A 21,585-nucleotide genomic window follows, 5' to 3' on the forward strand; every position below is an offset into this window, starting at 1 on the left:
TACGGCTGAGTGATATTCCACCGTGTGGATGGACCACATTTAGTTCATCCACTCAGCAGTTAGTTGATGCACTTCTGGGTTGTTTCCACTTTTTGCCTCTTAGGAGTAATGCTGCTGTGAACATTTATGTACAAGTTTTTGTGTGGACAAATGTTTTCATTTCTCTTGGATACACACCTAGGACTGGAATTACTGGGCCATGTGGCTTGCAGATATTTTCTTCCATTGGGTGGGAATTTTCTTCATTTTCTTGATGCTCTCCTTTGACACACAAAAGTTTTTAATTTTGATGAAGTCCAGTTTACCTACTTCTTTCATTCCTTGTGCTTTTGGTATTATATTTAAGAAATCGTTGCCTAAGCCAAGGTCACAAAGATTCACTCCTGTGTTTTCTGATAAGAATTTTATTGTTTTTGCTTTTATATTTAGGTCTTTGATTCATTTTGAATTAATTTTTTGTGTATGGTGTGAGGTAGGGGTTCAAATGTGTCCTTTTGCGTGTGGACGTCCTGTTGTCCAGCAACATTTGTTTGTTTGTTTGCTTATTCTATAATTTTTTAAACATCTTTATTGGACAGCACCATTTGTTGAAAAGACCATTCTTCCCCCCACTGAAGGGTCTTCACACCATTGCTGAGAATCAGTTGAGCGAAATTGTGAGGGGTTGTTTCTGGACTCTCCGTTCCATTCATCTCTGTTGTCGTTAGGCCAGCACTGCTCTGTCTTGAGTACTGTGGCTTTGACGTTGAAATTGGGAAGTGTGAGTCCTCTTAGGCTTGGTCTTCTTTCTCAGGATTGTCTTGGCTGTTCTGGGGATACTGCATTTCCACGTGAATTTTAGGAGCAGCTTGTCAGTTTTGGTGCCAGCACTGGCAGCAACTCAGGCTCCTGCTGTCCGCGGCTCCTTGCAGGGTGGTGGCCCTGGGGTGGGCTCGGGGACTGGCGGTGGCGACTGCTCTATCCCGCAGGCCAGGCCTCGTCTGCTTCGGGCTAAGGGCCCCGGACGCCACACCGCCCTGGTCAACTGATTATTGACAAAGGTATAAAGGCAGTTCAGTGAAGAAAAGATGGTCTTTTCAACAAATGGTTCAGGAGCAGATAACCATATGCCAAAAAAAGGAACCTTCATCAAACCTCACCCTTTATATAGAAATCAACTCAAAACTGATGACAGACCTAAATGTAAAACCTAAAACCATAAAACCTCTAGAAGAAAGCATAGAAAAGTTTGTGACTTAAACAGGCAAAGATTTCTTAGGTAGGATACCAAAAACATGAGCCATAAAAGACAAAACGAATTAAACTTCATCAGAGTTTAAAACTTGCTCTTTGACAGGCACTGTGGAGAAAATTAAGCCAAGCCACAGAACTAGGAGAAAAACATTTGTAAATTGCATGTCTGATAGAGGATTTGTATTCAAACTATAAAAAGAACTCTCAAAATGCAATGATGAGAAAATAACCCAATTAAAAAAATGAACATTTTACCAAGAAAGATGTATGGATGGCAACTAGCACACGTGAACAGATGTTCAGCTTCATTGGCCATTAGGAAAACACCGATTAAAACCACGGTGAGCTAATCCTGCACGCCCGTCACAGTGGCTGAAGTTGACAGGATGACCACGCCAGCTGCTGGCAGGTGTGTGGAGGGGCTGCCGTGGGAGTGTAAAATGGTGAGATTACTTTGGAAGACAGTTTGGCAGTTTTTTAAAAAGTCAAACATATCCCTAAAATCTGATTCATCAGTCCCACTTCTAGGTCAATAACCAAAGGAAATGAAAGTACATGTCATACAGAGGTTTGTACACGAATGTTTATAACAGCTTTATTTGTAACGCCCCAAATATCCATTATCAGGAGGCTGGATATACACTGTGTTATCGTAGCCACACAGTTCAACGTTCAGAATAGAGGAGTGAATTACTGATACACTTGGCAATATGGAGGAAACTGCGTAATTGTGCTGTGTGAAAGAAACCGGAAAAAAAGAGCATATACTGTATGAGTTTATTTATATAAATTTAGAAAATGCAAAATAATCTGCAGTGATAGAAAGCAGATCAATAGCTTCCTGGGGAGGGAGTGATGGATATGTTCATTATATTGATTGCAGTGATGGTTTCATGGGTATATACGTATGTCCAAACTGATCAGATTGTACACTTTAAACGTGTGCATTTCATTGTCAGTTATACTCAATAAAACCTTTAAAAAAATTACCTGAGGATTGGGACTTCCCTGGTGGCGCAGAGGTTAAGAATCCGCCCGCCAGGGCTTCCCTGGTGGCACAATGGTTAGGAATCTGCCTGCCAATGCAGGGGACACATGGTCCGGGAAGATCCCACATGTTGCAAAGCAACTAAGCCCATGCACCACAACTACTGAGCCTGTGCTCTAGAGCCCACGGGCCACAACTACTGAAGCCCACGTGCCTGGAGCCCATGCTCCACAATAAGAGAAGCCACCACAATGAGAAGCCCGCGTGCCACAACTGCTGAAGCCCACGTGCCTGGAGCCCGTGCTCCACAATAAGAGAAGCCACCACCATGAGAAGCCCGCGCACCGCAGTGAAGAGTAGCCCCCATTCGCCGCAACTAGAGAAAAGCCCGCACACAGCAACGAAGACCCAATGCAGCCAAAAAAAAAAAGAGAAGAAATTTACCTGAGGATTAATTTTTGTCCACAGAGCCCTAAATAATTAGGATAAATTGTCCTTTAAATAGGTTGTCTTTTTTTTTTTTTTTTTTTTTTTATAAATTTATTTACTTATTTATTTCTGGCCGCACTGGGCCTTTGTTGCTGCATGTGGGCTTTCTCTAGTTACGGTGAGCGGGGGCCACTCTTCGTTGTGGTGTGCGGGCTTCTCATTGCGGTGGCTTCTCTTGTGGAGCACAGGCTCCAGACGCGCAGGCTCAGTAGTTGTGGCTCACGGGCCTAGTTGCTCTGCGGCATGTGGGACCTTCCCGGACCAGGGCTCGAACCCGTATCCCCTGCATCGGCAGGCAGATTCTTAACCACTGCGCCACCAGGGAAGCCCAAATAGGTTGTCTTTTGAACATGGATATAAATAGCTATTGTACTGTGGCCAGAACAATAAAGAACTTTATTAGAAGTGTCTGCCTTACTACGGTGAGATGTACCCTCTATTGCTAACAGTATAGGAAGACTCTAGAAGCGTTTTTTTCTGAAAGCTTTCACTTATTCAAGAAGTCAGCGACTTCCCCCCCTCCCCTTTTTCTCAGCTTTGTTTATCTCTACTTTTAGTTTTTATGTGTCATTGTTTTCCAGGATACAAATGAAAGGTTATTCTTTTATAGGGAGACTTAAGTAACAAATGAACTACAAGCAGGAGTTTGAGTTTCCTGTTCTTTTTTTTTCATGGAGTTGGTTTTGTTTTTGCTGAAGTTGTAATTACTAGTTACTGAGGAAAGCAAATACAGGAAGAAGATGACAAAATCTTTTAAAATACAAAATTATTTTATATCTATGTACATGTGAAATGTCCAAATGTTACCAGCTTTTCCAAATTCACTGTTGAATAACTAAAACTTTTTAAAAGTATACTTATTACACACAAAGGACAGGGTGGGAAAAAAACCTCAGAAGATTGATTACCCAAACGCTTGAGATGCCCCTAGACGGGAGAGTTGTATTGACTTAAAAGGAACTGTGGAGCAATACTAATTAAAACACCCATTCTTTTTACGCCAATCTTTGTTAAGAACCCAGACATTACATTTTATTTTAGTGCTATATCTTTTCTTTAACAGTTTTTCATCTTGAAACAATCTTAACTGCTCTGAATATTTTATCACTGTTAGCTAAGGATGAGTCTTGACAACTATTCTTTTTTTTATTTAGTTTTTGTTTTCATCAGCTCTGTGTGTGCATAGACTCCAGTAATTGTGCCCACATCACCCGGAGGAGCAGGGAACTGTTTCTTGTGATAATACACCTCATTGCTTGTATGATAATTAGCCTGACTGTGTGAAGGTTGTTGCTACCCAAGCCATGTGGCATATGCTTAGTACCTTTCCTTTCCGATACTTTATTCTACCTGGAGTTAATTGTCTCTTTTTGTTTGTTTGTTGCTTGTGAACAAGTACTTAGAAAACAAATTCACCCCTAAAGTTTTCCCTGGTTGTGTTCAAATGCGTCCGGCATTCCATTGGTTTCATCTCTGGAGCTACGGCCCTGCTCCAACCTGGACTCGGCCTGGTGCAGTCTCATTGCGGGGCCCCCGTACCATCACCCGCGGGGGTCCCTTCCTCCCTCCCGGCGCTGATACCCTGTTCTCAGCTCTTAGCTCATCTGTTGTCTTGGGTTAGTTCTAGGTTTAAGTAGTTGTTCTAGTAGCTTCTTAGAAAGGGTCCCGGGGAGGTACAGTTTCTGACTTTCATGTTTGGCAGTGTCTTCATCCATCTGACCTGACATGTGACTGGAATACAGTTCTAGACCAGGCGTCATTTTTCCTTAGGAACTCGGAAGCGCTTCTAATTTACTGTCTTGCAGTGTTGCTGTTGAGAAACATGGATCTGTTCTGACTCCTGATCCAGTGTTGGCCCTGTTTTATAATTTCTAAAGGTTTTAGGATCTTCTCTTAGTCCCAAGCGTTTGCACATTTCTCAGAGCCAGGCTTGGGTGTAGGTTATCATCCACTGTGCTGAGACGCAAGTCAGCCCTTTTAACTTAAGTCCATTAATTTGAGTTCCTTTTCTTGAATCATTCCTTTTGATTTCCTCTGTCCTGTTTTTCTCAGTTTTCTTGTTTTGGAACTCCTGCTGTCTGCCTGTTGGACCTCAAGACTGGTCCTCTGTTTTATTTTTATTTTTCCTCTATTTTCTTTCCCTTGGACTTTTTTGTTCTATCCTATGGAAGATTCCCTCATCTTCCATCTCTTAAATTGAATTTTTCACTTCTGCTGTCCTGTTTTTAACAACAAAGACCTCTTGTTCCCTGGCAATTCTTTTTTCATAGCATCCTGTTCTTGGCAATGCTTTCTGCTCTTAGTTCACTGAGAATATCGTTGATAGTTTTTAGTTTTAAAAACGAGTTTTGAGTGCATGGTCCATGCCACCTCCAGGCTGCCTTGTTCTTTGTGACTGCTTTGCCTGTCCTTGTATTCGACTTCAGAGCTCCTCAGAGGTTTGGTGGCAGGTCTGGTGGCACTGGGCTGCTTGCTCACGTGAGGGCTGTGGCCTGAGCAGTGGCAGGGCCTTTGCCTGAGCTGCTGCCTGTGTGAGTGAAGAAAACGCTGCTCCCCCTTCTCCAGAGGGTGCTGAGAGCTGAGACGGACAGTGGGTCAGAGGAGTTAGACTCTGAGTGTGAAGAAATCCTCAGTACTCTTATGTACTCTGTGCATACTGTGCCTTTTTTTTTGGCTGCGTTGGGTCTTTGTTGCGGTGCGCGGGCTTCTCATTGAGGTGGCTTCTCTTGTTGCAGAGTACAGGCTCTAGGCGTGTGGGCTTCAGTAGTTGTGGCACGTGGGCTCAGTAGTTGTGGCTTGCGGGCTCTAGAGCGCAGGCTCAGTAGTTGTGGCTCATGGGCTTATTTGCTCCGCGGCGTGTGGGTCTTCCCAGACCAGGGCTCGAACCCGTGTCCCCTGCATTGGCAGGCGGATTCTTAACCACTGTGCCACAGGGAAGTCCCCATGCTTTTTTGTGTATGTTTAAGATACATTAAAATCCATCTCAGCAGGTCTCAGTGGCTCTTTGAGTGACTATGGGTGGTAAAAAAATACTGTGCCGTTATTTGATTGGCAGTGTTTCTTCTTGGTGGTACATCAGCAGCGGGGTAGCTTATGATCGGTGCTGTCTTGGACGTGGTAGATCATGTGTCTCTAGCACGTGGCACAATGAGAGGCTGCTCTCCCGTGTCCATGCCCCTCCAGGGGCCCGCCCTCTCAGGGGACTGGGTCAGGCCAACCTGCGTCAGGGGGTTGCCTCAGGGGACTGGGTCAGGCCAACCTGCGTCACCTGCAGAGCGGAGTGCTGCTGAAGTCTGCTGGTTTCCAGTCCTTGCCCTTGGTTGGAGCAGCAAGTCCTTTTGGAAGTCAAAGAAAAATATACCAGGAGCAGACAACCTAGAATAGCTGTGCCTATTTAAAATATATAATTGTCGGGGAAGCAGATTGTCTGTTTCAGCATAGAATGGTGTGTCCGTGCTGTGCTCACCCTTCGGGTGTTGGACTTCATGCTTTAGTTGGGTTAGGGTGCGTTCGTGCCACGTGACATGCGGCATATTTTACTTAGAAAACCACGTCAGCAGTACTTTGGGTCGTACATCTAACGCTAGAAAGTTCTCACCTTTAATCGTGGATGTTACTGGTGTTTTATGTGGGTAGCAGCTCACTCTCCCCCAAACTTCTTTTTAGTGTTGTTAAAAGATTTAATTATTTTAGACAGAAAAAATGGTGTAGGTACTTTGATTTTGGTGTAGGTAGATTTTGGATGGCACAGCACATTCATTTAAAAATGCCAGCACTTGCCTTGATAAATTCTGGGAGGCCTAGGGAATTTAGAGATGAAGAAGAGAGGTCCCTTTCCTTGATTGGCTTGTATTTTGTGGGGGCTTGAAAAACATTCCTTAGTGATTGTTATGTGATGTGAACCACCAGAGCAGAGGGGAACTCACGTGAATTTCAACAGAGGAGGGACGGCCCCGGAGACTGTCAGCCAGCAAACACGACTGGCTGTTTCTCAGAAGATGAAGGCCAGCGCGGGGTGGCAGGAGAGCATCAGAGTCGTTTGGTGTCTCCAACCTCTGCTTTCTCTAACTCAGTGTACATACAGTGCTTTCCTATTGGTGATAAAATACACTCAGTCATTTTACTTCCCGACTTGAAATCGGCCAGCGCTTCTTCTGGGTTTTAGGGTAAACGTCTTCGGTCGTGGTTTAACCCTTCTTGTGCTGGGCCCTGCTTCCCTCCCATCTCATCCTGTCCCCTCTGTCGTCCTCGCGCCTTCTGAGTTCAGCTCACGCTTTCCTCGGTGCAGGAGAGCCCTCTGCCCTGGGGAACTTACAGTTGGTTTGTGGAGTCATGAAGTAAAACTGCCTGCTGTCGTCGTAGGTGCAGGAAGGAAAAAACAGACACACCGGGCTTTGTAGAACTTCCAGAAAGACCTTTCTGGTGTTTTCTCCCTGCATTCTCCCCCCGCCCCCTGCGATGGAGGATGCTCCCCGCTATTCTGGTACTGACGGCCCTGGCCTGTGTGCCCCCCCCCAGTTCTGTCCGATTCCTGAGGGCTGGGACCTGGCCTCCCGTCAGCACGCCCCCAGCACTGAACATGTATGGAGTACTTACTGTTCGGATGAGGTCATTTCTGGTAATTTCTTGATTCCGCATCCACAGTTGCGTAGACTGACCTGAACAGAGGAGGTCCACGTGAGGATGATGTGCTCACACACGTACTCGCAGTCGGGGTCGTCAGGGACTTTCTAACGCTTTGAGGAGCAGCCTTAGGCTCCACGCTTGAGTGATACACTGATCTCTGAATAATTGCGCAAAACAGGAAGTTAAGCGTTAATGGACTTGAGTTACGTGAACATTCTTTCTGTAACAAGCCGAGGGGTATGTAAACGCTCCATGCAAGAGGTGCACTAGGGCTCGTCCCACTACCGCGCCTGTACCGGCCACGAATCCCTGGACAAGTGTGTTGGGAATTAAGTATGTGGCGTCTGTTTTTAAGGTTTGTTTGTTTATTTGTTTTTAAGGTCTTGTGGTCTGATTCTTCAATAACATCAGTAACCAAATCTTCCTCTGAAGTGACTGAATTTATTTCAAAGGTAAGGTGATTTAAGGGCTCTTACAAAAATTAAAAGGGTCTCATTCCCCACGGACCCCTGGACTGCCAAGTAATTTCCGTGGTTGCGGCCTTCAGCGGGTGCAGTGAGTGCAGTGCCGGGGCTTCGTGCTCCAACAGGGCGAGTGGTCCTCAAGGCCACGGTCCACACTCCTTCTGGTTGCGGAGAACGAGATGGGACAGAAAGATGTGAGTGTGAAGGTGCCCAAGGGGTGTTTGGCTGGTGGTGGTTGTTACAGCTCAGCCGAGGCTGAGGGAGGGGCTCACGTGGCGGCAGTGGGCAGACACTTCACCTTTTTCCACCTTATTCCGTTTACATATTGAATTTTCCTGTTTGTTTTTATTTTTTAAAATTGAAATACAGATGATGTACAACCTGTTTGGTTTAAAATTGATTCAACAAATATCACTTGAACAAGCTGCACTACTAAAGAATTACCTCTTTGCCCCCATGTACACGTGTTATATACGTACACACCTGTGTGTCTAAAGTCCCCTGGCCTGGCCTGTACCAGAGCAGTGAACCACTATCTTTGCCGCAATTGTGCAGCTGAAGTAGTCACCTTTGTTGTGTGGAATAACATAGCTGAAGTGTCTCCAAAGTGTGGCTTGCAATTTGATTATAAAATTAAGGATATAATCCTGTAGGAGAAAATCGAGTTGATGGATCCTGTTTGAGAAGCTTGGGTAGTTGTTTGAGTGTGCCTCTTACTTAGGCCTGCCATACACTGAAGGACGCCACAGCGCCGTGCTTTCTAGGCTTGACTACTGATCCTCCCCGGGGGTTCCCTGTTTCCTCTGCACCACTTAGAGCACCGGATCTCCTCTCCTTTGTGCCTATCCTCCTGTCTTGTGAAAAAGCGCTTGTCTGGACTCCGCTGATGCTGGCGGACCTTGCCACTCCTTTGCCTGGGTGCTTGCAGTGGCTGACACTCACCTGGCTTGGGGTTCTCTGCCCTTCCTGGTATCTGCCTTGCTGTCTTTCAGTAATTTTGAAAAATTCTTGTCCATTATCTCTTCAAATATTTCTTCTGCCCCACTCTCTCTTCTCCTGGGCCTTGAGTTATGTGTACTTGACCCTGTCTTCAGGTTTACTTAACGTTTCTCCTCAGCTCTGTCCAGGTTGCTGATGAGCTGAATTCTTCATCTCTAGTACCATGGTTTTGGGGGTTTTGGTTCTTTTGTTTTCTGTAGCTTTTCTGTTTGATACGTCTTTTAATAAAGTCTCCATCTCTCTGGTGAAGTTTCCCACTTGTTCATGCATGTTGTTCATTTTTTTAAACAAAGTCCTTTAGTATGTTAAGCACAGTTATTTTCAAGTCCTTGTCTGATAGTGCCAACATCTGGGTTATTTTCCAGTCCAGTTCCGATGATTATCTTGACAATAGATTCCCCCCTCTTTTTTATCTTATAAATTTTGACTGGACGTTAGACGTCATGTCTAGACGCTGGCCTGGGAACGGGCCTGCTGCTGCATCCGTCCGACCAGCGGTGGGGCTTCGGGCTGGTCTCACCAGGAGCAGAGCCGGTGGGGTTTTGCTGTTGCACCTCAGGCCTCAGGTTCCTCCAGGGAGGCCTGCTGGTCCCTGAGCCTTGAGAGGAGCCTGGAGTGGTCTTGCTTCACCTGTGGCACAGAGGGGGTCTCCCTGCTCCGTTGACTCCTCCCTCCCTGGGAGACTGCTGTTATGTGTTGCCTGGTGATAGACGTGCGGTGAGGGTCGAGCGGTTCCCCGTCCTCCTGGTGCAGCCTCAGCTCTAGCCACAGGGTCGTGGGGGGCCTTTCTCAGCATCCCTGCCCCTTCCCCAGCAGCAGCTGACTCGGCTCAGGAGGGCTTCTTGCCCCTTCTTTGGGGCCAGAGGGGTTTTGTTTTTATCTTCCCTGAGAAGCAGGTTATCTCTGCCTGTGACCTGGTGCCGGGAGGACTTTCTCCTCCTCCTCCAGAGGCACGAAGGCACTCTGCCTCACCCCCCAGAAATGGGGGGTTTTGCTTGAGCTCTGGGAGCACGAGCAATCTCGTCCCTCCCCCAGCGGGTTACGGGCTTTTTGCTTTGGATTGAGAGCAGCCTCCAGGGAAAGGCATAGGGTTTCCAGCCTCACCCCCAGGGGCAGCTGCCCCACCCCTGTGCCACCTGTGCAGACTCTCTCCAGCCTCCCCGCCTGTGGAAGGGAGCTCGGGAATGAGGACACAGGCCCCCTGTGTCTGGGCTCCGGGCTGACTGCTGTCTGATGCACACTCAGCCTGTGGCGATGTGCTCATCCCAGCCGATCTCTTCTACCTGCTTGTATGGCAGCCATCTCTCCCCCGGGCTCTGCCACGGCTGAGACAGTTCACGTACCCTGTCCTCAGAGGGGCAGGTCCCTCTTGGAATTCGGTTCACATGGTGGCCTTGCAGCTCAGCCCTCTGCTGGGCTCAAGAGCAGGCACAGCTGTGCGGGGTGTTGATCTTCTTCTTGATGTTGTGGTGGGTTGTTGCTTTCCGCATCCCAACTGGACCGAGAACCCCAGGTGGCTCCCAGAATCACAGCAGCAGGTGTTGGCAGCCAGTACCTGCCCAAGGGTTTCCCACAGTGAGGAGTTGTGGTTCTGTAAGATGAATTTTGACATACTTCCTGTGCCTTTTCGTCTTTCAGTTATCTCAGCTGTATCCTGAAGAAAATTTGGAGAAATTCATTCCTTGCTTAGCTGGCCCAGATTCATTTTATGTAGAGCGAAACCACATGGATCTGGAAGCGGACCTGAGGTAATGCTCCTCAGCCCACCCAAGGCCACGGCCAGCAGCCCCTCTGCGGTGCTGCAGCAGCCGATGGCCCTCTGCCGTGTGGGCGGGGCCACACGTGAGCTGCCGAGTCGTCTGAGGGGCTCCTCAGGTGACATGTGGTCTGGATGGTTCAGGTCTCCTGTTTGCCTCTAGGGATTTTCATCAGTTATGGAGAATTTGAAGGATCTTAATAATCTAGGCATGATTTTGAGAATATATAAGTGAAGGAATTTCAAAGTGTATGCCACCATTTAATGTAATTTTGACGGTCTTAATGAAATAAAATCTGCTTCTGTCCTGTAGTTGAAAGGATAAAATGAGGACCTAATAAAAAGTCTCCTGGGCCCAGTGGCTCTGGACCCTTGATGACGTCCTGGCGCGTTGGTCTTGTACATGCGCACAGAGGGCCCCAGAGACTGGGGCCGACATCAGAGTGCCACACAGCAGCTGTGACGGCCCCAGCTGTGCTCATGGCCCAGGTCGTGGGCCCTGAAAGACTTGATTCATACAGTGTAATACAGTGTAAATAAGGAAAGGGGCACCAGGAAACAGTATGAATCATACCAAGAATGAAACTGAATAAAGCAAGAAAAATATAGGTTAAGGCACTTCTGTTTAGTTTTCCTCTGCTATATATATCTCTTAATTGAAAATTAAAATTTCTCTCCCAGTTGCTTTTTGGTAACATGTTTTAATGCTGATAAAACCACTCTGTTTCATTTCTAGGTATTTGGCTTCTTTACCTTCTCACATACTAAAAAATGACTATGTTAAGAAATTTTTCAGCACTTCATCTCCCATCCAACAGCTTCAAAGTCCAAGTGAGTTTGTAAAATATAATTCAATAAAAGTAGAAACATTTTTGTGGTCTGTAAATAAATTATATCTTTTTTAACTTGTAGGTCCTGGCAACCCTTCCCTGTCTAAAGTTGGTACCATGATGGGCGTGTCTGGAAGGTGAGACTTCTACCATGTAACCAACACATTTCCAGTCAGCCTTGTTACAGAGCTTACTTTTCATTTTGTGTAAATAGTTGTTTCTAGAGTTTAAGTCATTCTTGATCTTAGTCTTGAATAATAATATTGAGAGAAGAATTGGATAGAGATAATCCACTTTTTGATTTCTTAAAAAAAAAAAAGTGGTTCTCTGAGCCCCTGGAATTAGAATTCCCAAAGACCCTTATTGCAAATGCCAGTTACTGGGCCCTGCACATTCTAGGAAACCAAAATTTCTGAGAATCTTCATTTTTACAAGCTCCTGGGGAGTGATTAAGCCCACGAAGGGCCAGAGTTGCTGCTCTAGAGGTCCCTCTGCCAGCACGGGGCCCGACAGTGATGGTGGCAGTGCTCGGGTGACAGACAGACTGCACATCTGGACTGACAGCCAACATTAAAATGGGCTAACATCACAGACGGTGTGTACACGCGTGCACGTGCACACACACATGGTTCTGTGAGCTCTAGTCAGGTAATGAGGTCTTTGAAGGTGCTGACTTTCTTCACCCTCTACCTGGAGCGTGTAAACATGGAATATGTCAGTTTGCAGTTTAGTGTGGAAGGGGCAGGGACAGAGAGTGATGCTTTTGCTCCTTCAGCTTTCTAGAATTTACTTTTCAAAAAAACAATTAATTTGAATATTAAAGATTTTGGAGTTGATTTTAATATATGATTATCAGTATCATCCTGTGATAGAAGCAACAGAAAGAAACTAGGCAGCAAAGCCAAAAGTCTGGTGGTGACACACAGACGTGTGTATACATATAATATGTACACACGTACTCAAGCGCAGCATCGAGATGGGTACATACACGTCCGTGCATGCACACGTCCGCGCCTACAGACGTTCACCCCAGGGTGGTGTTGGCAGTAGCTCTGGCGCCAGCAGTGGACATGGCTGCAGATGCAGTCCAGGCTGTAGGAGCTGGTCCTCGGTGGAGGCCATGGTCTTTGAAAACTACCTGTCTGCTGTCCTCGCAGGCCTGTGTGCGGAGTGGCCGGCATCCCGTCCTCTCAGGGCGGCGCCCAGCATCACGTGCAGCACTCGGCCAGCACGTCTGCCTTGCCCCACTGCTCGCACGCGGGGGGTGCTGGCTCAGCTCTGGCCTACCGGACCCCGATGGACAGCTCGCCCGCTATCTTGATGCCTTCTAGCCTGCAGGCCCCGCAGACCCAGGAGCAAAATGGGATTTTAGACTGGCTTCGGAAACTGCGTTTGCACAAGTACTACCCCGTCTTTAAACAGCTCACGATGGAGAAGGTACGTTGGTTACTAGCAGGCAGGGGGAATGTGCTTGTTGTCTCAGGTAACCCGTCATTCTGTGGACCTCATTCCTGGAGGAACTGAGTTGGGTTTCTGCAGCGTATGTGTCGTGGAGGTCATACCACCTGGTCCTTAACACCTGCAGATGCGTGTCCCCACAAGTCCTGTGAGCTTGCTGGAGGGGCCATGGATTTGAATTTGGAGGCTACCTGCAGCTGAAGCAAAAGCTGGATCACAGTTGTTTGTAAACAAACAGCTTTCTTAAGATAGTTTGGGGTCTTCCCAAACGAGACACTCACTGTCTGTGACTGAGGGCTATGTCTCCAGCAGCCCTTCAGTGGGTAGAGGTAGTGAATTGTGGGCCCCGCGTCCCCCTTTCTTAGACGCCCCTCAGCGCAGCCTTTTACAAGAGCCCAGTGCAAAAGGGTTGTCTGATGACCTGCCTTCATATAGGCTCCTAGAGCTAAAGGAATAGATGAATTTTATGTCTTTCAAGCAATCCTACATAGCAGTTATCTTTTACAGTACAGTATTGACAAGGAACATTTTTTCACTGTTAAAAAAATTCTGAAATTTCTTAAGTTTCAGTGTCACTGGTAAAAGTAAATTGGACCTGTATGTGATGTTTGAACTCTGAGCTCCCCCTGCTGGATAAAGTGACTTGGTGCCTTTTATCTCTGCAAATGTTTCATTTGTCCAGAAATCTGCAATTGAAGAATCTAGAAATCAAGCTTTTACTGCTACTAAAAAACACATTTTAAGTAAATTTTCAACACTCTCAGTTTAGGATTCACAAGTCTTAAAAACAACAGATTTTACTAATTTTGGTCATGCTCAGTTTAAAAAGTTTTAGCGTAATGTATGAGTTGAAAAGGCTAAGATCACAAATCATGTTATGGACCGTTGTGAGAACCAAGTATCATCCTTTTTCTTAGTATGAGGCCATGGGTTAGGTCGCTGTTTAGTCTGGATGGCACCTACTTTTCTGGATCACTGGCTACCCAGCAAAGTTGCTGTTGTCCCTAAAATGACCATAATCTCAAGAAAAAAAGAGCCACTAAAGAAGACTGCTCCTGTCTGTTGGAGGGAGAGCCCTGGGAGGGGAGACGCTTCCACCCGCTGCATCTCTGCAGCAGTTGAGACGCAGAACACTGTCTCAGTCTCCTGCCCGCATAGCATGGACCTTCCAGGTGCCCAGTCTTCACCCAGCTGTCACTCGGACGCCTGTGCTGAAGGCTCAGTGGACACAGCTCGTGACCCTCAGACGCACAATGAGCGTCTTATATTTTGGACCCTGGACACCAAGTCATTTAGCAAGTAAATGTTTTACAGTGTTCCCCAGTCTTTTATTATCTACTTAAGTTTGATCTGTTTACATATCCTAGAGGTAGAATACGTTTATGAAATTAAACTCCAAGTTCTTTGTTTTCAGAATCCTAATTAATTCTCAAACTTTGTAATTTGTTTCTTCTGTGGAAGTTTCTGAGCCTTACGGAAGAAGATCTAAATAAATTTGAATCCCTCACCATGGGAGCAAAGAAAAAACTCAAGACTCAACTGGAGCTGGAGAAGTGAGTGAGATTGTTTACGAAATGTATCTTCATTTTAGTTTCTAACATGCGGAACAGATGCTAGGACTTATTACTGCTGATTGCTTATCAAACCTTAATTAATGCTCTTAAAATTCTACAAATGTGGCTTTGGTTTGCGAGGAAGGACCCTTTAGAGTGAATCTGACAAGTCAGGATGCGTTATCTTCCGCCCTGGAGATTATTTGGACGGCAATCACCCGTCTTGAGTAGAGCCTGTGAAGCACGGAGAGGCTCCGCAGCAGAACTGAACGCGCGCTTGTTGGTGTGCTTTCCTGTCGCACAGGGAGAAGTCAGAGAAACGGTGCCTGAACCCTTCGGCCCCTCCCCCAGTCAGCAGCAGCGGAGTGGCCCGCGTTCCCCCCACCAGCCACGTGGGGCCTGTGCAGCCGGTGCGAAGCAGCCATGCTGCAGGTGGGTGGGGCCGGGCGCGCCTGGACCTGGGACCCTTCGGAGGAGGGCCAGGCCACAGGTCACGCCCCTTTTCCCTTTCTGTTTTCTAGTGCTTAGAGTTACTTTTCATTATTTTAGTTTATTTTAAAATTAATTTATTTAACTTTTGGCTGTGTCGGGTCCTCGTTGCTGCTCGCGGGCTTTCTCTAGTTGGGGCGAGCGGGGGCCACTCTTCGTTGTGGTGCGTGGGCTTCTCATTGCAGTGGCTTCTCTTGTTGCAGAGCACGGGCTCTAGGTTCGTGGGCTCAGTAGTTGTGGTGCATGGGCTTAGTTGCTCCGCGGCATGTGGGACCTTAGTTCCCTGACCAGGGCTTGAACCCGTGTCCCCTGCATTGGCAGGTGGACTCTTGACCACTGAGCCACCACGGAAGTCCCAAAATGGGGACTTTTCTGTTTCCATTTTCTCGTACTTAAGAGTTACTTTTCATTATTTTAGCTTTTATAGTTTCTGCGACAGGAAAATAGAAGGGACATTTGGGTTAGAAGCTGGAGACTGGTGACTCGCCTGAAGTGGTTTGGGCAAAAGCATTAGACCCAGAAACTGCTCTGGCGAAAGGGAAACAGTAGGAAGCGTGCAAAATAGATGAAAACCTCTCCCCCCGCCCCACCCCCCCGACCGTGGCAGGTGCGGAGAGGTGGCTTTAGGCCGTCGCCCTGCAGGTCCGTCCTGACGTCCTTGATGCCGCACCACCAGCCTTCCTCCTCTGCTGCCTGCCGTCCTCTCCTCGGTAGGAGCTGGAGGACCACGGCAACAGCTGTTCTGCTGTTTTCCTCACGCACTAGAAATATCAAGAGTGACAGTAAACCAGGAAGAAAAAACGTCAGTGCATCTTTTCAGTGCTTATTTGACTGAAAAGGTCTTATGTCCCTGGGCCTCAGAAAACGGAGGTCTCTGTTTGTGGAGGTAGGCTGTTGTAGCACCCAGTGGTTTGGGGATCCTTCTCCTGTCCTGCAGCGTTTGCTTGGGGAGGCTGAGCGCACGGCCACGTGTGTGTCTGCCGCCTGGCGAGCTTGTGAGCCTCAGCCCTGTATGAATAGGGACAGGACAGGACCTGGCTCCTTGGGATTGCTGAGGAGCCCGATAGGCATGCATGTGGGTGGGAGAGGAGGGCGCGGTCGGCGCTGGCTGGCTCAGCCCCCGTCGGTGTCCCGTGGCTCGTGGACCTTGGTGCCACCTTTGGGCCGTCACCTGTGCCTTGTCCGCAGCGCTGCGGGTGGAGGTGGCGCAGACCCCGCACCAGACGGCCCGGGAAGGCAGCTCCTCCGAGTGTTCCAGCTCCTCGCCCAGCCCGATGGGCGTGCAGGCCCGGGAAGAGAGCTCGGACAGCGCGGAGGAGAACGACAGACGTAAGGACGCCCCGCGCGGCTCGCGCCGTGCCGCCCCCGCCCTGGTCTGTGGAAGCCGTGCTGACGCTGTTTCCACCCCTCTAGGTGTGGAGATCCACTTGGAGGGCTCTGACAAGGAGAAGCCGGTGATGCTGCTGAACCATTTCACTTCGAGCTCCGCCAGGCCCACAGCCCAGGTCCTCCCCGTGCAGAACGAAGCAGGCTCCAATCCGTCGGGCCACCACCCGCTGCCCCCGCAGATGATGACGGCGGCCTCGCACATCGCGCCCATCCGGATGCTGAACTCTGTGCACAAGGCGGAAAGGGGGGGCGCGGACATGAAGCTCCTCTCGTCCTCTGTGCACTCGCTGCTGTCTCTCGAGGAGCGCAGTAAAGTCTCTGGACCAAGAAGCGGCATCAAAGTGGACAAGAGCTTTGGCAGCACCATGATGGACATGCTGCCCGCGTCCACCCCCCATCAGCCCATGCAGGTCCTTTCTGGACTCACCGAGAGCAGCTCTGTGTCGCCCACCGTCTCCTTTGGTCCCCGCACCAAAGTCGTCCACGCGTCCGCCCTCGACAGGGTGATGAAGCCGGCACAGCAGCCGGCCCTGGTGGTGGAGACCAGCACTGCTGCCGCAGGGACCTCCAGCACCGTCTTCCATGTGGCTCGGCCACCCATCAAACTTCTGGTGTCCTCGTCTGTCCCTGCAGATTCTGCCGTGTCTGGGCAAACCTCCTGTTCCGGCAACGTGCAAATAAGCGTGCCCCCTGCCATAATAAACCCTCGGACTGCTCTGTACACAGCCAACACCAAAGCTGCCTTCTCTGCGATGAGCAGTGTGCCCGTGGGCCCCCTGCAGGGCAGCTTCTGCGCAAACAGCAACACTGCCTCTGCCAGTAGCCACCCTGCCACGTCCTTTGCCAACATGGCCACCGTGCCCAGCTGCCCCGCCCCCAGCTCCAGCCCCGCGCTCTCCTCGGTCCCTGAAAGCAGCTTCTACAGCAGCAGTGGCGGCGGCGGCGGCGGCGGCGGTGGCTCCCCCGGAAACCTCCCCGCCTCGGCCCAGAACCACCACCACCACCACCACCATCAGCAGCAGCCGGCGCCCCAGCAGCCCGCGCCCGCCCCGCCCCCTGGCTGCGTCGTGTGCACGTCCTGCGGCTGCAGCGGGAGCTGCGGCTCGAGCGGCCTAACTGTCAGCTACGCCAACTACTTCCAGCACCCGTTCTCGGGGCCGTCCGTCTTCCCCTTCCCGTTCCTGCCCTTCAGCCCCATGTGCGGCAGTGGCTACGTGGGCGCCCAGCAGTACGGCGGCGGCGCCTTCCCGGTCGTGCACTCGCCCTACGGCAGCGGCGTGGGCCCCGAGCCCGTGCTGGGCGGCCAGTCGGCCTTCACCGTCCCGCCCGCGCAGAACTTCATGGGGGCGGCGGGCGTCTACCAGGCCCAGGGCTTGGTGGGCAGTAGCAACGGCTCCAGTCACAAAAAGAGCGGGAATCTGTCGTGTTACAACTGTGGGGCCACCGGTCACCGCGCTCAGGACTGCAAGCAGCCGTCCATGGACTTCAACCGGCAAGGTAAAGGCCCCCGAGGTGGAGCGCTCCAGACAGGAGTGTCCTTTCTGTGAAAGTAATAGTCAACTTCCTTTTTTTTTTTTTTTAAAGCAAGCAAGAAGTGGTTTTTCAAATGCTCTCTGAAAAAGCACGAAACTCTTGATGGGCTGTGCAGCCCCCAGAAGGGCTGCTTTGGTTCTGAGACTGTCTTTGTGATTTCAGCCTGCTCCTCATTTTAGAGTGTGGCTAGCTGGCTGTGGCCCAGTGGCTCCTTGGTCTGTTATTTTGTGCCACGTGACTGGGGAGGAAGCATGGGTGATTTCGTGCCACCGCCGGTGTTTTAACTGAGAACCGAGGGCGTGGCATGTGAGTTCAGGCGCTACAGGTGGAACTCGCTGTCCCCGCTTCTCTTCCCCCGTCTAGAGTGGCAGTGGCCATGGCCGTGGGTGTTGTGTGGCGGCTACGTGGTGTCCTCACTCTCTGTGCTGCATCTTCTTCCTTCCCCCTTTGCTACTCTTTCTTGTCTCCTTTAGTCAAGTGTGTGTCTGCTGTCGTTACCACACCAGGTTTGTTCTTGCTGTTTTTCTTGGAAAGATTAGGCTGGGCATTGGGAAAACTGGCCCCAGCCTGCGACTGCTCACTGTGCAACCTCGGATAGTCAGCCACTTGCTTTCTGGAGACTTTTGAGGGTTGTTCCAGACCTGCCTGTGCCCCTTATGTCACCTGGAGAGCTTTACAGACAACTTGGAATCAGGTCTGGTGGCAGGTGGAGTGACTGTGGGCTGTGGCCGCGCCCCCTCCCCCGTTGATAGAGGTGGTGCTGCATCTCCTGACGCAGCGAGCCCAGAGGCCTGTGGTGGCGGCCAGGCCTCCCTTGCCCTGTCCCAAGGAAGGGGGCCAATTCTGTGCTGTCTGAGCTCCCAAAGAATGAAGAAACAGACTGGGAACTCTTCAGTCTTTTTCAACCCTTCTCTGATTTGATAAACTTGTTAAGATAACGTCCAGTTTGCGGGGTGGAGCCAGGGGAGTTGGGAGTGGTCAGAACAGGTGGTCTAGATTCCCAGCACCCAGATCTTGACCAGTGACTCTGGAAATAACTTTGGACAGATCATGGCAGTAATTCTATGGTGATTCAAATTTGATCTCTTTTTTTTCCCCTCTCTAGGTACTTTTAGGTTGAAATATGCCCCTCCAGCAGAAAGTCTGGACTCCACAGATTGATATTTTTCTCTGGCAACAGAACACTATTAAGCCATGGAGACCTAAGGAAAATTAAATACAAAACTGAGAAGTCTAGTTGCTGTTGAGCTCAATATTTTTAATCCAAAGGTGCTTTACTTTACTAGACTGGATAGAAAACCTAGCGTAGGAATGCATCAAACTCAGTTTTATTGCCAAAATCCTAGACGGGAGCTTGATGTCAGGACTGGCCTAGTGGGTATCTCCACTGTGGGTGAAAATTGGCCACCTCCACCCTTGGTTGCAATGCAGAGGCCTCCCGTCTCCTGAAGAGCATTGCCGTAATTGGTCCTTCTAGGCTCACACGTAATTCCAGGGCAGCTACGTGAGGTTGGAATCGAGAAACTGAAGGTCGGAGTTCTCCAAGTGGAGTTCTACCAGTCGGACTCTTGACACCCCTGGTGAGGGAAAATGTCGCCTTTGTTTTGTTCTGTTCTGTTTCGTTCTTACAAGTGGTTAGGCACTAATCTCTGGGCTTTTTAAGGATTGCACTACCGAAGGATGTAAACTGATGTCAATTTCTGCAGTTCTGGGAGACAAACTCCCTGAGACCAGTCAGTGCAAGATGCTCAGAGAATCCGTTTTTAGAGTCCGCACCAGCAGGCTACGTGATTTAGTACACAACAGAGATTTTAGTATTTCCTTCCCTCCTTAAAAGCACTTGTAGCAGTTTCAGGGTTTTTTTTTTTTTTTTTTCCCTGCAAATAAATTTAAACTACATTGTTAAATAGAAATAGTTACTTGCAACAACTTCATTTCTAAAAGGGTCCAAGTCCCAGAGAATCCCTAGTAGTCAAAGCTTTGAGGACACCTTCCTCCCCAGCCCTTCCGAGCCTTGAGTCCTGCCGTCTCCCCCACGAAGGAACTCTGGCAGAGACGCAATAGCAGCACACCTCGTGAGCGGCACTGATGGGTGTTGCACGTCCTTAGCCAAGTCTGCAAGTTCTTTTACCTCCTCCCATGGACCTCCCAAGGACCCCAAGGCTCACTGCTAACGGATCCACACTTGAGACAGACATTTCAACAACAATAATACAGTCCTGTAGTCTCTGAGCAAACGATTTGAAAGTTTCTCCTGTCAACTTCTTTTGTATTAGGCTGTGTCTCAATAGTTAGTTCCGTTAAAAAGTACCCGGAAAACTACAATCGAAAGTGGTAAGACTCTGAAAGAGAACACACTGACAGGACAGAGCTACAAGATCTGCAGAAGTCTAGTTTTACCAAGGCGGGAAATAAAGTCCACCACACAGCTCTCAGTTTCACCCCATTGCGCTGATAGCTTTTGGTCCGAAAGTTAGGGGCTTGAAGCCTCAAGGCTAAAGGGAACTTTCTGCTCAAACAGTACTGTTTTAAATGCTAAAGCCTTCAATATTAAAATATTGATTGGTAAGGCCTTGCCCAGGGATTTTCCAGCTGAATATTTATTTAAAAAAAGAAAATCACAATACTCAGACCACTCTTAAAATGGGACAATCAGCCTCATGGAAAATTGGTGTAAATCAAAAGAATACCGAAGAATTTGAGGCATTGTGATGTAAGGCTTCAAATTTTGAGATCAGTTTCCTGCTTCGTGGGAACTAAAGCAGAAAGTTGTTACATTTTTTTATGAAAGGCTTTTAGTAGAGTTTTTAAGAGTTTTATTTTAGTAGAGTTTTATTTCTATGCAATGCAGAATTGACAGACCTCTGTATTCTTCTCTCTCTTCCTGGTACACAGTATTACATACAGTTTTGAAGTAATGATGATGCTTACAACAGCATTTTGGGGGAATGTTACATTGATCTCTTAAATTATAAACACTACAAAATGTCAAAATTACGAGAACTGACACAACTTTGCCTTAAAGAGTACTAGACTGGAACTTGTCATATTATGTTTAAGGAAGACTTAGAGTGTTCATTGATGTTTACGATTTTAATATTTCTGAAGGCCGTTGCAGTGGCCTGGATATGTGCTGAAAGCCAAACTTTTAAAATTTTTGGTTTTTTAAACAAAGAACTATTTTAAATAAATCCTATTTCAACGCAGTGAAATTGTTGAAAACTGTCTCATAACAAAAGAAAAAAATCATATTTAGGTTTTTTGTTTTAGTGGTCAGTATTGGGGAATGAAAGTGTGTCTGTTGTTACCCTTATAACTGTTTTAATATTAGAGGTTAGCGTTAAATACGACAAAAAATTTAAACAAACTTCAATTTGAAGTATGACATTCAAATTGAGGGAAATAAGTTCAGACATTGTGTGGCTGTGTTCCAGTCATCAGAGGTCTTAGAGAAACTTCCAGCTGCCTTTGAAAGTGCATGTGTAGAGTGAGGTCTCCAGTGAGGCCATTCCGAGTTGAGAGTGGTAAAACGTAAACGTGAGACACCAGGACACACAGCATTCAGCTGCCGCTCCGTGAGACCTCTTCCCAAGTGAATCCCGTACTTCAACTTGGGAATATTTGCTAGCAGTATTCTCTGATGAAATTTCTCTCCAGAAGCAACCAGTCAGTGAGCCTAAAGAGCATTTGGCATTTCCTCAGAGGACGTCCTCATCAGCTAGAAACACAGATCAGACTGACCCTTTCAACTACTTATTTTCCTGAAATTGTGGGCTCA

At 48.3% G+C, this 21,585-nt stretch overlaps 1 protein-coding gene across 1 annotated transcript in view; it reads left to right on the forward strand.

The window, feature by feature from the left end:
• The window catches only part of ZCCHC14 (zinc finger CCHC-type containing 14), a 58,693-nt gene extending 37,680 nt beyond the window's left edge, over positions 1-21,013 (forward strand). The window contains exons 4-13 of the mRNA XM_081215773.1: positions 7,717-7,788; positions 10,438-10,547; positions 11,292-11,386; positions 11,468-11,522; positions 12,543-12,822; positions 14,305-14,396; positions 14,701-14,828; positions 16,074-16,214; positions 16,299-17,771; positions 18,913-21,013. Coding sequence (XP_081071899.1) covers positions 7,717-7,788; positions 10,438-10,547; positions 11,292-11,386; positions 11,468-11,522; positions 12,543-12,822; positions 14,305-14,396; positions 14,701-14,828; positions 16,074-16,214; positions 16,299-17,771; positions 18,913-18,968 — 2,502 coding nt within the window. The 3' untranslated portion in view covers positions 18,969-21,013. The remainder of the gene's footprint in view (positions 1-7,716; positions 7,789-10,437; positions 10,548-11,291; positions 11,387-11,467; positions 11,523-12,542; positions 12,823-14,304; positions 14,397-14,700; positions 14,829-16,073; positions 16,215-16,298; positions 17,772-18,912) is intronic.
• The last annotated feature ends 572 nt before the right edge of the window (positions 21,014-21,585 follow it).

This window comes from Mesoplodon bidens, assembly GCF_964165515.1.
Source record: "Mesoplodon bidens genome assembly, chromosome: 18".
NCBI lineage: Eukaryota > Metazoa > Chordata > Mammalia > Artiodactyla > Ziphiidae > Mesoplodon > Mesoplodon bidens.